Source organism: Lithobates pipiens, unplaced genomic scaffold (genome assembly GCF_037356315.1).
Source record: "Lithobates pipiens isolate NorthernLeopardFrog02 unplaced genomic scaffold, aLitPip1_a1.2 Scaffold_25, whole genome shotgun sequence".
NCBI lineage: Eukaryota > Metazoa > Chordata > Amphibia > Anura > Ranidae > Lithobates > Lithobates pipiens.
The window spans coordinates 232,245,631-232,261,191 of record NW_027507787.1 but is presented as its reverse complement, the minus strand read 5'-3'; the positions used below and the strand labels follow the sequence as shown (position 1 = coordinate 232,261,191).

The window sequence follows — 15,561 nt, the reverse complement described above, 5'->3', positions numbered from 1 at the left end:
GTCTTTACGGATGGGGTCTAGACTGAAGAGTTTGGCTGGGAAAGGGGACTCAACTGAGAAGGTCTGTACTCGGGGGGGAATCTGTCCAGAGGGGTTAGGCTGAGAAGAGGGCCTGTACTGAGAAGGTCTGTGTTGGATGGGGGTGTCTGTATAGAGGGATTAGGCTGTGAAGAGAGTCTGTACTGAGAAGGTCTGTATTGGATGGGGGTGTCTGTATAGAGGGATTAGGCTGTGAAGAGGGCCTGTACTGAGAAGGTCTGTATTGGATGGGGGTGTCTGTATAGAGGGATTAGGCTGTGAAGAGGGCCTGTACTGAGAAGGTCTGTATTGGATGGGGGTGTCTGTATAGAGGGATTAGGCTGTGAAGAGGGCCTGTACTGAGAAGGTCTGTATTGGATGGGGGTGTCTGTATAGAGGGATTAGGCTGTGAAGAGGGCCTGTACTGAGAAGGTCTGTATTGGATGGGGGTGTCTGTATAGAGGGATTAGGCTGTGAAGAGGGTCTGTACTGAGAAGGTCTGTATTGGATGGAGGTGTCTGTATAGAGGGATTAAGCTGGGAAGGGGGTCTGTACTGAGGTGGTGACCTGGGTGGGGGGGGGGGGGGTGGATTCAAGGCTGTGGCAGGAAGATATGTACCTTGGGGGGGGGGGGAATTGAGGCTATGGGTTGGGGGGGGGGTTCAATTTGTACTGACAGAGGGTGGTTTTTGTTATTCTGTGCAGTGGCCTATGCATTATGTACTCTGGAGAGCATAGGTACACTTAAAGTGAGTAGGTTCGGCTGTGGCCATTGTAGAGAGGTTATTTGGTTTAGAGTAACCCCACGTATAAAAGCAGGGTAGGGCCAGTGGTGGGACAAGATCAGTCAGCGCCCAAGGCAAAAATGGAAAATTGTTCCCCCCGCTTCATTATATGAAAGCCTATGAGACAGAAGGGGAGAAAGAGAGCACAGACCACACCTCCTCCAACCTCTTTTCTTGCCGCTGTCACAAGGGCCACGTACCTGATGTGAGACCAAAGTAGTGGGGAGGCCTCCCTTGCACCTCGGATCCTTAATGGAGATGGAGACAGAGACTTGGTGGACACCAAGTGGCAGGGGTACCAGGGGTGCGGAGCACCGTGCAAGCCTTAGTCCGAGATCTGAGTCGAGGTCAAGGTACCAGTTGGGCAACGAAGCATAAAGGGGTTATGAAAAATGGTTGAGATCCAAGCCGGGGTCGGTTCCAATCTGGCAGCTGAGTAGAAAAGGGGCAAAGAAGTAGAATGGTTAAGGTACATATCCGAGGTCATTGGCAAGCAGCAATTAAGAGTAGTCAAATAGGTTTTCAGGTTACAACAGGTTCAGACAGATCACACACTAGCACAGGAACAAGGGGGGACTGAAGATAATTTGGTTGTGTTTGGGCTGGGCTTATATAGGGAAGTTTGAGGTCACTTCCTATGCGCCTCCTGGGCATTTTCCCACATTTTTCCATCAGGTAAATGTCATTTCCTGTGCGCCTCCTGGGTATTTTCCCACCTTTTCCCATCAGGTTGAGGTCACTTCCTGTGCACATCCTGAGCATTTTCCTGCCCTTTTCCATCAAGTCTTCTGCTCAAGTGCGGGTTGGTGCCCTGAGGGGTCTTTGGCGCATGCTCAGTTGGCACGGATTTCCTCTTGCGGCAACGTGCCATTGGTGCTTGCGTAGTAAGCCCTGAACTCTTACACTCTGGTTCCTGACCTCATTGTTATGTCTTCCCTGCTGAAACCTGACCTGCTCTATCACTGGTGCTCCTGGTCTTCCTGCTGACGCTCCTGCAGGTCTGCCTGAGAACTATCAGTTGGACATTTCTTGCAACAGCCACAAGTAAACAAGTCTATTGGCACCCCTGCTCCTTTGAGCCTTGCACTCCTCCCTGTCATGGCCTCCAGTGGTGCTCAGACCTCAGCCGCAAGGGAAGTTCTCTCCTCACTTCAGCCTCCAACCAGGTATGTGACAATGGCTTTCAGTAAATTGTAGAAATGTCCCATTACTCAGGTCCAGGAGAGGGATCAGATAGGAGAAGGTGAATTGAAGGCAATATTGAGCTGATTGTGAACAAATTATAACAATGCGTAAGCAGAACCGGAAGTAGTAAATCTATTACACGGTATAAGTAGCTGTGTGCATGCCAGCCATGGAAGTGACTCTAGTCTTGTACTTCTCACAGGCCTATGATGGAGCTATGTATCCCCTCATCACTAGACCCGACTCTGGCTCCTCCTGGATGTCATGTCATTTCCATCTTCTCCCAATACACTCCATACACTCTGACTGGAGGCCGGCAGTGGGGCGAAGAAGAAAAGAATAGATATGCAGATAATGGTAAGTGATGGCTCTGCTGGTGAATTATGTTTAATGTGTTATATTTCCATATGAATTTCTATTGAGTATCATCACTTATCTTATAAACATTTAGGTTTTCATTGTCTACTTCTAGCAGAAGAAGTCATCAATAAGTGTAGACAGAGTGCTCTGGGCCTGGAAATGTCACATCCAGTTCAACCCATTGCTGGCTCCATCAGTTTTGGTCCTGATGAAGACCAATTCCCCCTCCAAGTAATGACAATATTCGCTCATTCAATGAGATCAATATTCTTCATGAACCATAAAAACAGTCAAATCAAATCCATTACCATACCATGGTTTAGTAGTATCTAGTCCTTGTCATTGCTATCCCATGGTAGGACATGGTAGGACATTCCACTGCTAAACCACTGTAACCATAAAGACCCCCTTCCTTCACTGATGGTGAAGGGTTCTTTCCTCCACATGCCACCGATGTCTCCTTTCCTTCTGCAAAGGCTTTGAGATAAAGCATTTATTTGCAAAAATCTTGACTTGACTTAGAAGAAGAATTAAATCACCTCCTGGGTGAGTTCAAGATTAATATGAAAGAACCACCAGCCTTATTTTGGCCTTACTATTAGTCCAAGATTAATATGAAGGAACCACCAGCCTTATTTTGGCCTTACTATTAGTCGAAGATTAATTTGAAGGAACCACCAGCCTTATTTTGGCCTTACTATTAGTCCAAGATTAATATGAAGGAACCACCAGCCTTATTTTGGCCTTACTATTAGTCCAAGATTAATTTGAAGGAACCACCAGCCTTATTTTGGCCTTACTATTAGTCCAAGATTAATTTGAAGAACCACCAGCCTTATTTTGGCCTTACTATTAGTCCAAGATTAATTTGAAGGAACCACCAGCCTTATGCTGGCCTTACTATTAGTCTAAGATTAATTTGAAGGAACCACCAGCCTTATGCTGGCCTTACTATTAGTCCAAGATTAATTTGAAGGAACCACCAGCCTTATTTTGGCCTTACTATTAGTCCAAGATTAATATGAAGGAACCACCAGCCTTATTTTGGCCTTACTATTAGTCCAAGATTAATTTGAAGGATCCACCAGCCTTATGCTGGCCTTACTATTAGTCCAAGATTAATTTGAAGGAACCACCAGCCTTATGTTGGCCTTACTATTAGTCCAAGATTAATTTGAAGGAACCACCAGCCTTATGTTGGCCTTACTATTAGTCCAAGATTAATTTGAAGGAACCACCAGCCTTATGTTGGCCTTACTATTAGTCCAAGATTAATTTGAAGGAACCACCAGCCTTATGTTGGCCTTACTATTAGTCCAAGATTAATTTGAAAGAACCACCAGCCTTATGTTGGCCTTACTATTAGTCCAAGATTAATTTGAAGGAACCACCAGCCTTATGTTGGCCTTACTATTAGTCCAAGATTAATTTGAAGGAACCACCAGCCTTTTTGTTGGCCTTACTATTAGTCCAAGATTAATTTGAAGGAACCACCAGCCTTTTTGTTGGCCTTACTATTAGTCCAAGATTAATTTGAAGGAACCACCAGCCTTATGTTGGCCTTACTATAGATTTTCTTTAAAAAATTTCTGTTTTACGACCGTTCTTTCGATTTATTTAAGCATTAGTGGTGTCAAATTGATGTTCTTTGACCAAAGTGAGAGAAAAATTCAGAGGAACGGAATAGAAAACTTTTCTTAACCAGCTCCTGCCCGGGCCTATAGTAGTTTGTACGGGACTTTCCTAGTTGTGGGTGGACATCATAAGACGTCCTCCTGGAACAAGAGACACGTGTGGCCACACTACGGACGTGATCTGTCCGTGATCACAGTGTAGCGGCACTCTGAAAGTACGATGTGATTGCTGTGACCAATCACAGCAGATCACACGACCCTTATGCTTGACTTCTCTGGTTGTGATTTCAGCTTGTTTAAGGACTCTGATTCTCCTGGCCTGGCTTCTGACTATTCTGCTGTCTCCATCCTTCTGATCAACCACGTAAAACCTTGGCTATAAACAATGGATGGCCTTGATTCATTCCATTCATTGTTACAATTGTGTTAATACCTGTGATTGGTCAATGTGATCACATGGTACAGGCAGGGCCAACCACAGCCCTGTTCCATGTGATTAGCTGTGGCCACAGCTGATCACATGGTTAAAGAGCCGCGGACACGTCTCTTTACAGAGATCGGGTCGTGCCGTGTTGCTGTGATTGCTACGCTGCGTGCCCGTTCTGGGATGCCGTCATATGACGCCATCCCAGAACGAGAGCTGCACTGCCCTGCCGTCATTTAGGCAACGAGTAGTTAATGACCAGGCCATTTTTTTGCAATAAGGCACTGCGTTAATTTAACTGACAATTGCGTGGTCATGCGACTCTGTACCCAAACAAAATTGGCGTCTTTTTTTCCCCCCCACAAATAGAGCTTTCTTTTGGTGGTATTTGATCGCCTCGGCGGTTTTTATTTTTTGCGCTATAAACAAAAAAAGACCGACAATGTTGAAAAAGAAAACAATATTTTTTACTTTTCGCTATAATAAATATCACAAAATAAAAAAAAACCTTTATCAGTTTAGGCTGATATATATTCTTCTACATATTTTTGTTAAAAAAAAAATCACAATATGCGTATATTGATTGGTTTGCGCAAAAGTTATAGCGTCTACAAACTACGAGATAGATTTATGGCATTATTATTATTATTTTTTTTTTTTTACTAATAATGGCGGTGATCTTCAATTTTTAGCAGGACTGCGACATTGCGGTGTACAGATCGGACACTTTTGACACTTTTTTTGGGACCATTGACATTTATACAGCGATCAGAGCTATAAAAAATGCACTGATTACTGTGTAAATGTCACTTGTAGGGAAGCGGTTAACACTAGGGGGCGATCAAGGCGTTAAATGTGTTTCCTCGTGTGTGCTTCTAACTGTAGGGGGCTGACTGGAGGAGGAGACATATCGCTGTTCCTAATTAGTAGGAACAGCAGATCTGTCTCTCCTCTCCTGTAAGAACAGGGATTTGTGTGTTTACACACACAAATCCCCGTTCTGGCTCTTGTGCTGGAATTGTGCTCCGGGGCCCCCCGCCATGCAGCAGACGCGTGTGCGCCTGCTATGGCTCTTAACTACTTTCCAACCTCTGCACACCCATATACACGCTGGCACAATGGCCAAATGGGCTTACCTGTACGTCCCTTTTAATTGGTGGGGCTAGCAGGTGCACATGCGCCTGCCACATACAACGTGACTGTGCCCGTGGGACCCGCGGACTCTATGTTCGCCAGTCTCCCGGCGATCGTGTCACGGAGCTGCAGAACAGGGAAGTGCCTATGTGAACAAGGCATTTCCCCGTTCTGCCTTTGGATACGACAGAGATCACTGCTCCCTGTCATCGGGAGCCCCCCCACCACCGTAGAATCACTCCCTAGGACACATTTAACCCCTTGATCGCCCCCTAGTGGTTAACCCCTTCCCTGACAGTGTCATTTACACAGTAATCGGTGCATTTTGATAGCACTGATCTCTGTATAAAAAAAATGGTCCCAAAAATGTGTCAAAAGTGTCCGCCATAATGTCGCAGTTGCAATAAAAATCGCAGATCGCCACCATTAAAATTAATAATAAAAAGTCCATAACTCTATCCCCTATTTTGTAGACACTATAACTTTTGCACAAAGCAATCAATATACGCTTATTGCGATTTTTTTTATTTATTTTTTTCACCAAAAATATGTAGAAGAATACGTATCGGCCTAAACTGAGGAAAAAATGTTTTTTATATATATTTTTGGGGGATATTTATTATAGCAAAAAGTTAAAAGTATTGCTTTTTTTTCAAAATTGTCGCTATTTTTTTGCTTATAGCGCAAAAAATTAAAACCGCAGAGGTGATCAAATCCCACCAAAAGAAAGCTCTATTTGTGGGAAAAAAAGGACGTAGTTTTGTTTGGGTGCAACGTCGCACGACCGCGCAATTGTCAGTTAAAGCGACGCAGTGCCGAATCGCAAAAAGTGCTCTGGTCAGGAAGGGGGGTAAAATCTTCCGGGGGGCTGAATCGGTTAAAGAAGCTGACGTACCGGTACGGCCGACGTAGAGGTACGGCGGTTCACGGGAACGAGCCACTTGGCAGAGGTAAGTGTATGTGAGCTGGTCGGCAAGTGGATAATTGTAATTTCATATCAAATGAATAACACGTTATTGTAGAAGTTGGGCGCTGCGGACCGCTGGGCTCCGGCTGATAGCGGCGGGCGATGTTGTAGAGCCGCACACCAATTTTCCTGAAACCCTCCGAACCGACAACCTGCATCCTTATAATTTCCTTCCATTCTTTTCAGTGTTCGGCTGGATAGAGAAATACGCTCCGGGGTTCAAGTCGTCTGTGATTGGCAGAGATGTCCTGACACCGCCCGACCTGGAGAGGATATTCGGCCTCCCTGGAGGAGTATGTAGAAAGGGATTGCACCGTCTGCGTCTTATACTTGTGTCTTCACTCATTTCCTAATAGCAAGACAAAAGAACACAAATGTCATATATTGCGGCTGACCCCTCTGTAGATGAGGCGCCTCCGTTAGTTTACTTTTCAGGCTTTTTTCCCCTAAATTTGTGGCCTGGTGATCCTGCCAGCAACACACTTCCTGTCCTCAAGTGACAACGCTCACTCACTGTATCTATGGAGGAGCAACGTTGTCACCGTAGGCTGCTCTTCTGATTTGGACTTCAAACACCGCCCCCCCCCCATTTCTTATCTTATTACATAGGGGGAGGTGTTTTGTATCTCAGAAGATAGCTGATAGGCCGATAACTCAAACAACGTTATCAGTTCAGTGCACAGGACTGAGAATTTCTGGCAGGATCAATGGCTGGTGGTTGTAGGTTCTTTTAGTGGCCCATTCACATCATATAGACATTTTTTACGCATTTTAGGCAGCCCATTGTTAATGGGCCGTCCAACATGCTGGAACATGCAAAAAGTACAACCACTTAAGGACCGCAAGGATTTGACCCTCTTAATGACCAGGCCGTTTTTTTGGCGATTCGGCACTGTGTCGCTTTAACTGACAATTGCGTGGTCGTGCGACGTTGCACCCAAACAAAAATTGACGTCCTTTTTTTCCCCCCCACAAATAGAGCTTTCTTTTGGTGGTATTTGATCGCCTCGGCGGTTTTTACTTTTTTTGCGCTATAAACGAAAAAAAGACCGACAATGTTGAAAAAGAAAACAATATTTTTTACTTTTCGCTATAATAAATATCCCAAAATAAAAAATAAAAAAGTTCTTTATCAGTTTAGGCCGATATATATTCTTCTACATATTTTTGGTAATATTGGCGGGTTTTTTTTTTTTTTGCGCTATAAACAAAAAAAAGAGTGACAATTTTGAAAAAAAATAAAACATTTTTTTTTTTTACTTTCTGCTATAATACATATACAAAAAATATATATAAAAAAAACAAATCTGTTCCTCAGTTTAGGCCGATATGTATTCTTCTACATATTTTTGGTAATTTTTGGTAATATCGGCGGTTTTTATTTTTTTGCGCTATAAACAAAAAAAGACCGACAATTAAAAAAAAAAAAAAAACTATTTTTTTTTACTTTCTGCTATAATACATATACAAAAAAATATATAAAAAACGAATATGTTCCTCAGTTTAGGCCAATATATATTCTTCTACATATTTTTGGTAATATCGGCAGTTTTTATTTTTTTTGCGCTATAAACAAAAAAAGAGAGACAATTTTGAAAAAAAAATTATATATATATTTTTTTTAACATTTTGCTATAATACATATACAAAAAAAATATATAAAAAAACGAATTTGTTCCTCGGTTTAGGCCGATATATATTCTTGTTCCTCGGTTTAGGCCGATATATATTCTTTTACATATTTTTGGTAATTTTTGGTAATATCGGCGGTTTTTATTTTTTTGCGCTATAAAGAAAAAAAGACCGACAATTTTGAAATAAAAAAACTCTTTTTTTTTTACTTTCTGCTATAAAACACATACAAAAAAATATATAAAAAAACGAATTTGTTCCTCAGTGTAGACTGATATGTATTCTTCTACATATTTTTGGTAATATCAGCATTTTTTATTTTTTTGCGCTATATAAACAAAAAAAGAGCGACAATTTTGAAATAAAAAAAAATATATATATTTTTTTTTTACTTTTTGCTATAATACATATACAAAAAAATATATTAAAAAAAAAATATGTTCCTCAGTTTAGGCCGATATATATTGTTCTACATATTTTTGGTAATATCAGCATTTTTTATTTTTTTGCGCTATATAAACAAAAAAAGAGCGACAATTTTGGAAAAAAAAAAAAAACAATTTTTTTTTACTTTCTGCTATAATACATATACAAAAAAATATATAAAAAACGAATATGTTCCTCAGTTTAGGCCAATATATATTCTTCTACATATTTTTGGTAATATCGGCAGTTTTTATTTTTTTTGCGCTATAAACAAAAAAAGAGAGACAATTTTGAAAAAAAAAATATATATATATATTTTTTTTAACTTTTTGCTATAATACATATACAAAAAAAATATATAAAAAAATGAATTTGTTCCTCGGTTTAGCCCGATATGTATTCTTCTACATATTTTTGGTAATTTTTGGTAATATCGGCGGTTTTTATTTTTTTGCGCTATAAACAAAAAAAGACTGACAATTTTGAAATAAAAAAACTCTTTTTTTTTTACTTTCTGCTATAAAACACATACAAAAAAAAATATAAAAAAACGAATTTGTTCCTCAGTGTAGGCTGATATGTATTCTTCTACATATTTTTGGTAATATCAGCATTTTTTATTTCTTTGCGCTATATAAACAAAAAAAGAGCGACAATTTTGAAATAAAAAAAAATATATATATTTTTTTTTTACTTTTTGCTATAATACATATACAAAAAAATATATTAAAAAAAAAATATGTTCCTCAGTTTAGGCCGATATATATTGTTCTACATATTTTTGGTAATATCAGCAGTTTTTTTTTTTTTTTTTGCGCTATAAACAAAAAAAGAGTGCCAATTTTGAAAAAAAAAAAAAACTATTTTTTTTTTACTTTCTGCTATAATACATATACAAAAAAATATATAAAAAACGAATATGTTCCTCAGTTTAGGCCAATATATATTCTTCTACATATTTTTGGTAATATCGGCAGTTTTTATTTTTTTTGCGCTATAAACAAAAAAAGAGAGACAATTTTGAAAAAAAAAAATGTATATATATATTTTTTAACTTTTTGCTATAATACATATACAAAAAAAATATATAAAAAAACGAATTTGTTCCTCGGTTTAGGCCGATATATATTCTTTTACATATTTTTGGTAATATCAGCGGTTTTTATTTTTTTGCGCTATAAACAAAAAAAGAGCAACAATTTTGAAAAAAAAATAAAAACTATTTTTTTTTTTACTTTCTGCTATAATAAATATACAAAAAAATATATAAAAAAATAATTTATTCCTCAGTTTAGGTTGATATGTATTCTGCATATTTTTGGTAAAAAAAAAAAAAAAAAAATCACAATAAGTGTATATTGATTGATTGGTTTGCGTCTACAAACTATGGGACAGATTTAAAGCGGAGCTCCACCCTAAAGTGGAACTTCCACTCATCGGAACCCTCCCCCCTCCGGTGCCACAATTGGCACCTCTCAGGGGGGAGGGGGGTGCAGATACCTGTATAAAGGTATTACATACAGGTAATATACAGGTATTTGCACCCACTTCTGGCCATAGATAGCCGCAGAATCTGCGGGTATTTACGCCACTTCCTGTCCCCCTCCCACCCCCGCTGTCTGCTGGAAAACACACGGATCCCAGAGACAGCAGGGACCATCCGTATTGCGCAGCGCGACTTGGGCATGCGCAGTAGGGAACCGGGAAGTGAAGCCGCAAGGCTCCACTTCCTGATTCCCATTCCGAAGATGGCGGCGGCAGCATCCGAGCAACTGGATCCGGGCCGAGCAACAGATTGGCTTCGGGTGGTGACATTGCGGGCGCCCTGGACAGGTAAGTGTCCATATTTTAAAAGTCAGCAGCTGCAGTATTTGTAGCTGCTGACTTAACCAAAAAAAAAAAAAAAACAGCGGAACTCCCACTTTAAGGACTTTTATTTATTTTTATTGTTTCTACTGGTTATGGCAGCAATCTGCAATTTTTAGCGGGGCTGCGACATTGCAGCGGACAAATCTGACCCCAATTTACACTTTTTGGGGACCAGTAACATTATTACATTGCTATAAAAATGCATCGATCAATGTAAAAATGACGCTGGCAGGGAAAGGGGTTAACACTAGGGGGTGATCAAGGGGTTAACTGTGTTCCCTGGGTGTGTTCTAACTGTAGGGGGGATGGGCTGCCTGGGAAATGACAGAGGTCGCTGTCACGTGTCCCAGATGATTGACAGGAGGGAGGGGGCGGAGCTGAGCCCTTCCTGCGCCGAGGGGAAGTGACGTCAGGAGCCCAGGAACTGAAGGAGGCAGACTACGAGGGACCCCCTAGCAACAGGCATTTAGACGCGAGTTACATTTTTTTTTTTCCAAATTTTTTTTTTAATCATTTTTTTTTTTATTCATTTTTTTTTTATTTATTTTTTTTTATTCATTTTAAGCCATTTTTATTTTGTGTGTGGAACAACACTTTAAGGTCCAGAATTCCGTTTTTCTGAGCTGGGGAGCTGAAGTTACACTCTGCAGAGCTCGGTGAGAACTGATTGGAGGGGCAGAGACACCCCTTCCCCCCCCCCCCCCTTCACACAGGAACAGAGCTGAGACTGTCAAACACAGACTGTGTGCTGGGGCTCCTCCCTTGTCACTTTTTATCTGTCAGGAAAACTTGTCGGAAGTGATTCATGCTGATAGCAGAGGAAGGAGGCAGCAGACAGAAACGACACTTAGTGCTCTGGATTGAGATAAGTACACACTGTAGAGGGATTTGCTTTGTTCATATTTCATGCCTGAGGTTTACAACCGCTTTATCTCTCAATGCTGATTGGATATCGGGGTCGGCACACATGTATAAACGCATATTGTGAGACTGACTTCCTCCTGAACGGAGGATCCCGCTTGGCTCTGATCCCCTCTCTCTCTCTCCTTTGTTTCCTGCACAGAATATTTTCCATGGAAGTATGTCCCTGGATCAGTTATATTTTGCACGCCCGGGGCCCGGGTTCTCCGATTACAGATCTCCTATACGAGGGCTGTACCTGTGCGGCAGTGGAGCTCATCCAGGTGAGATATGATGGATGACCTGAGCTGAACCTATAGGAATGGAGAACAGTACAGTCAGGGCCGTCTAACAAGTAGCAAAAGGGGCAACTGCCCCACCCCCACCCCCCACGGGACCAGTCATTGTTGTGGGGGCCCAAGGCAGCTTACCCTTGAGCCTGCACTGCCCGCAAATAGCTGATAAGTGGACTCGGGGGGGCCCAAGAAAATATTTGCCCAGGGTCCAATCAATTATTAAAGATGGACCTGATTACAGTGCAGTGTTAGGGTTGTAAAAGAGCCAAACCAGACTGGACCAGTTTAGCCTGCCGTATGTGTAAGATCAAATCATACAACAGTCCTTGCAGAGTCTATGGAAGTATTATGGACAGTACCGGTGATTGATCACCGAGGGAGGGGGCGGGGGATCTAATCTATACAAATATGATGAGCTCCTTGCTTTGTATTCCCTTTCAGGCAGAGGCGGCTCTAGGATTTTGTGAGGCCTTAGGCGAAACTTACACATGAGGCCCCAATCACGCCCATAATGGGAAAAAAATTCAAGCAATAAAAATGGCTGCAAAAAAGATGCACCGATCTAGCAAACAGTTCATCTGCACCACTTCCAGGGCACTCTCCTCACCCATCAGACATATGCAGCCATTAAAACATCTGGGGCCCACCAAGGTGGCAACCCCTCTAAGAATTTCCTGTGTCTTGGGAGAATGGGGAGGGTCTGTCACTGAGCCATTCCACATCCGCAGAGGAAGTAGAGTGGGGGGATCCCAGCACAGTGCAGGGGGAGCAAGAGAGGGAAGGGAGACAGAGAGAAGGGGTGGAGAGAGGGGAGGGGGAGCGAGAGATTGTGAGAGATAGGGGGAGGGAAAGATAGAGAGGGGGAGGGAGAAAGACATTGTGAGTGAGAGGGAGAGTGGTGACCGAGAGGGAGGCAGAGAGGGGGGTAGATAAAGGGTGCACAAAAGTGGGAGAGAGAGGTGAAAGAGGAGAGGAGGGGTGGGGGAGAGAGAGGGAGGAGAGAGGGAGGAGAGGAAGGAAGAGGGAAGGAAGGGGGAAGGAAGAGGGAAGGAAGGGGGAAGGAAGGGGGAAGGAAGGGGGAAGGAAGGGGGAAGGAAGGGGAAGGAAGGGAGAGAGGGAAGGAAGGGAGGAGAGAGGGAGGAAGGAAGGGAGGAGAGAGGGAAGGAGAGAGGGAGGGAAGGAAGGGAGAAGAGAGGGAGGGAAGGAAGGGAGAAGAAAGGGAGGGAAGTAAGGGAGGAGAGAGGGAAGGAGAGAGGGAGTGAAGGAAGGGAGAAGAGAGGGAGGGAAGGAAGGGAGAAGAGAGGGAGGGAAGGAAGGGAGAAGAAGGGGAGGGAAGGAAGGGAGAAGAGAGGGAGGAAGGAAGGGAGAAGAGAGAGAGGGAAGGAAGGGAGAAGAGAGAGAGGGAAGGAAGGGAGAAGAGAGAGAGGGAAGGAAGGGAGAAGAAAGAGGGAGGGAAGGGAGAAGAAAGAGGGAGGGAAAAGAGGGGAGGGAGAGAGGGAGGGAAGAGAGGGGAGGGGGAGAGGGAGGGAAGGGAGGGGAGGGGAGGGGAGAGAGGGAGGGAAGGAGGGGAGGGGAGGGGAGAGAGGGAGGGAAGGGAGGGAGGGGAGAGAGGGAGGGAAGGAGGGAGGGGAGAGAGGGAGGGAGGGGAGAGAGGGAGGGAGGGGAGGGGAGAGAGGGAGGGAGGGGAGGGGAGAGAGGGAGGGAGGGAGGGAGGGAGGGAGGGAGGGAGAGAGGGAGGGAGGGAGGGAGGGGAAGGGAGGGAGGGGAGGGGAGGGGAGGGAGGGAAGGGAGGGGAGGGGGGAGGGGAGGGAGAGAGGGAGGGAAGGGAGGGAGGGGAGGGAGGGAGGGAGAGGAGGAGGGAGAGGGGAGGGAGGGAAAGGGAGGGGAGGGAGGGAAGGAGGGGGGGAGGGAAGGGAGGGGGGAGGGGAGAGGGGAGGGAAGGGAGGGAGGGGAGGGGAGGGAAGGAAGGGAGGGGAGGGGAGGGAGGGAAGGAAGGGAGGGGAGAGAGGGAGGGAAGGAAGGGGGAGAGAGGGAGGGAAGGAAGGGAGGGAGATAGAGAGGGAGGGAAGGAAGGGAAGGAAGGTATGGGAGAGAGGGAAGGAAGGGAGGGAGGGAGAGAGGGAAGGAAGGGAGGGAGGAAGGAAGGGAGGGAGAGAGGGAGGGAAGGAAGGGAGGGGAGAGAGAGGGAAGGGAGAGGGAGGGAAGGAAGGGAGAGAGAGGAAAGGAAGGAAGGCAGAGAGGGAGGGAAGGAAGTGAGATAGAGAGGGAAGGAAGTGAGATAGAGAGGGGAAGGGGAGAGGGAGGAGAGAGGGAGGGAAGAAAGGGAGGAGGAGAGGGAGGGAAGGAAGGGAGATAGAGAGGGAAGGAAGTGAGATAGAGAGGAAGGAAGGGAGAGAGGGAAGGAAGGGAGGAGAGAGGGAGGGAAGGAAGGGAGATAGAGAGGGAAGGAAGTGAGATAGAGAGGGAAGGAAGTGAGATAGAGAGGGAAGCAAGGGAGAAGAGAAGGAGGGAAGGGAGGGGGAGAGAGGAGGGGAGAGGGAGGAGAGAGGGAGGGAAGCGGAGGGAGAGAGGGAAGCGGAGGAGAGAGGGAAGCAAGGGAGAGAGGGAAGCAAGGGAGAGGGAAGCAAGGGAGAGGAGGAGGGAGAGAGGGAGAGGGAGGGAGGGAGAGAGGGAGGGAGGAAGGGAAGGGGGGATAGAGGGAACGGAGAGAGGGAGGAGGGAGAGAGGAAGGGAGGGAGGGAGAGAGGAAGGGAAGGAAGGGGGGATAGAGGGAAGGGAGAGAGGGGGGAAGGGAGAGAGGGGGGAAGGGAGAGAGAGGGGGAAGGGAGAGAGGGGGGAAGGGAGAGAGGGGGGAAGGGAGAGAAGGGGAGAGAAGGGAGGGAAGGGAGAGAAGGGAGAGAAGGGAGGGAATGGAGAGAAGGGAGGGAATGGGAGAAGGGAGGGAAGGGAGGGAAGGGAGAGAAGGGAGAGAAGGGAGGGAAGGGAGGGAAGGGAGAGAAGGAGGGAAGGGAGAGAAGGGAGGGAGGGAGGGAAGGGAGAGAAGGGAGGAAGGGAGAGAAGGGAGGAATGGAGAGAAGGGAAAGGGAGAGGAAAGGGGTGGGAAGGGGGTGAGAGAGAGAGAGAGAGAGAGGGGGAGGGAGAGGGGGGTAAGAGGAGAGGGGGGATGGAGAGAGGGGGTAAGAGAGAGGGGGAGAAAGATAGAGGGGGAAGAGGGGTAAGAGAGAGAGAGGGGGAGGTGAGAAAGAGAGGGTGAGGGAAAAGGGGGAGAGAGAGATCTAGAGATCTGTCCCTGTCTGCAGTCCCTGGGGGAAAAGAGCAGGGAGGAAGCTGTAGAGTGCTGGGGGTGGGGACAGGAGAGTGATGGGGGGTGGGGACGGAGAGTGCTGGGGGGTGGGGACAGGAGAGTGCTGGGGACCAGAGAGTGCTGGGGGGTGGGGACCAGAGAGTGCTGGGGGGTGGGGACCAGAGTGTGCTGGGGGTGGGGACCAGAGAGTGCTGCGGGGTGGGGACCAGAGAGTGCTGGGGGTGGGGACCAGAGAGTGCTGGGGGGTGGGGACCAGAGAGTGCTGGGGGGTGGGGACCAGAGTGTGCTGGGGGTGGGGGACCAGAGAGTGCTGGGGGGTGGGGACCAGAGAGTGCCGGGGGGTGGGGACTGGAAGGTGCTGGGGGCCAGAGAATGCTGGGGGTTGGGGGGCGGAGAGTGCTGGGGGTGGGGGCTGGAGAGTGCTGGGGGCCAGAGAGTGCTGGGGGTGGGGGCTGGAGAGTGCTGGGGGCCAGAGAGTGCTGGGGGTGGAGAGTGCTGGGGGTGGGGGCTGGAGAGTGCTGGGGGCCAGAGAGTGCTGGGGGTGGAGAGTGCTGGGGGTGGGGGCTGGAGAGTGCTGGGGGCCAGAGAGAGTGCTGGGGGTGGAGAGTGCTGGGGGTGGAAGGTGGA

The 15,561-nt window shown here is 45.9% G+C and overlaps 1 protein-coding gene across 3 annotated transcripts in view; it reads left to right on the top strand.

The window, feature by feature from the left end:
- The window catches only part of LOC143930954 (pyridine nucleotide-disulfide oxidoreductase domain-containing protein 2-like), a 96,416-nt gene that overhangs the window by 68,454 nt on the left and 12,401 nt on the right, over window positions 1–15,561 (top strand). For 2 of the 3 annotated variants that reach the window (XM_077455654.1, XM_077455655.1), the window contains exons 13-15: window positions 2,191–2,345; window positions 6,694–6,800; window positions 11,498–11,618. In XM_077455654.1, coding sequence (XP_077311780.1) covers window positions 2,191–2,345; window positions 6,694–6,800; window positions 11,498–11,618 — 383 coding nt within the window. The remainder of the gene's footprint in view (window positions 1–2,190; window positions 2,346–6,693; window positions 6,801–11,497; window positions 11,619–15,561) is intronic. The other variant, XM_077455656.1, reaches the window with a different exon arrangement.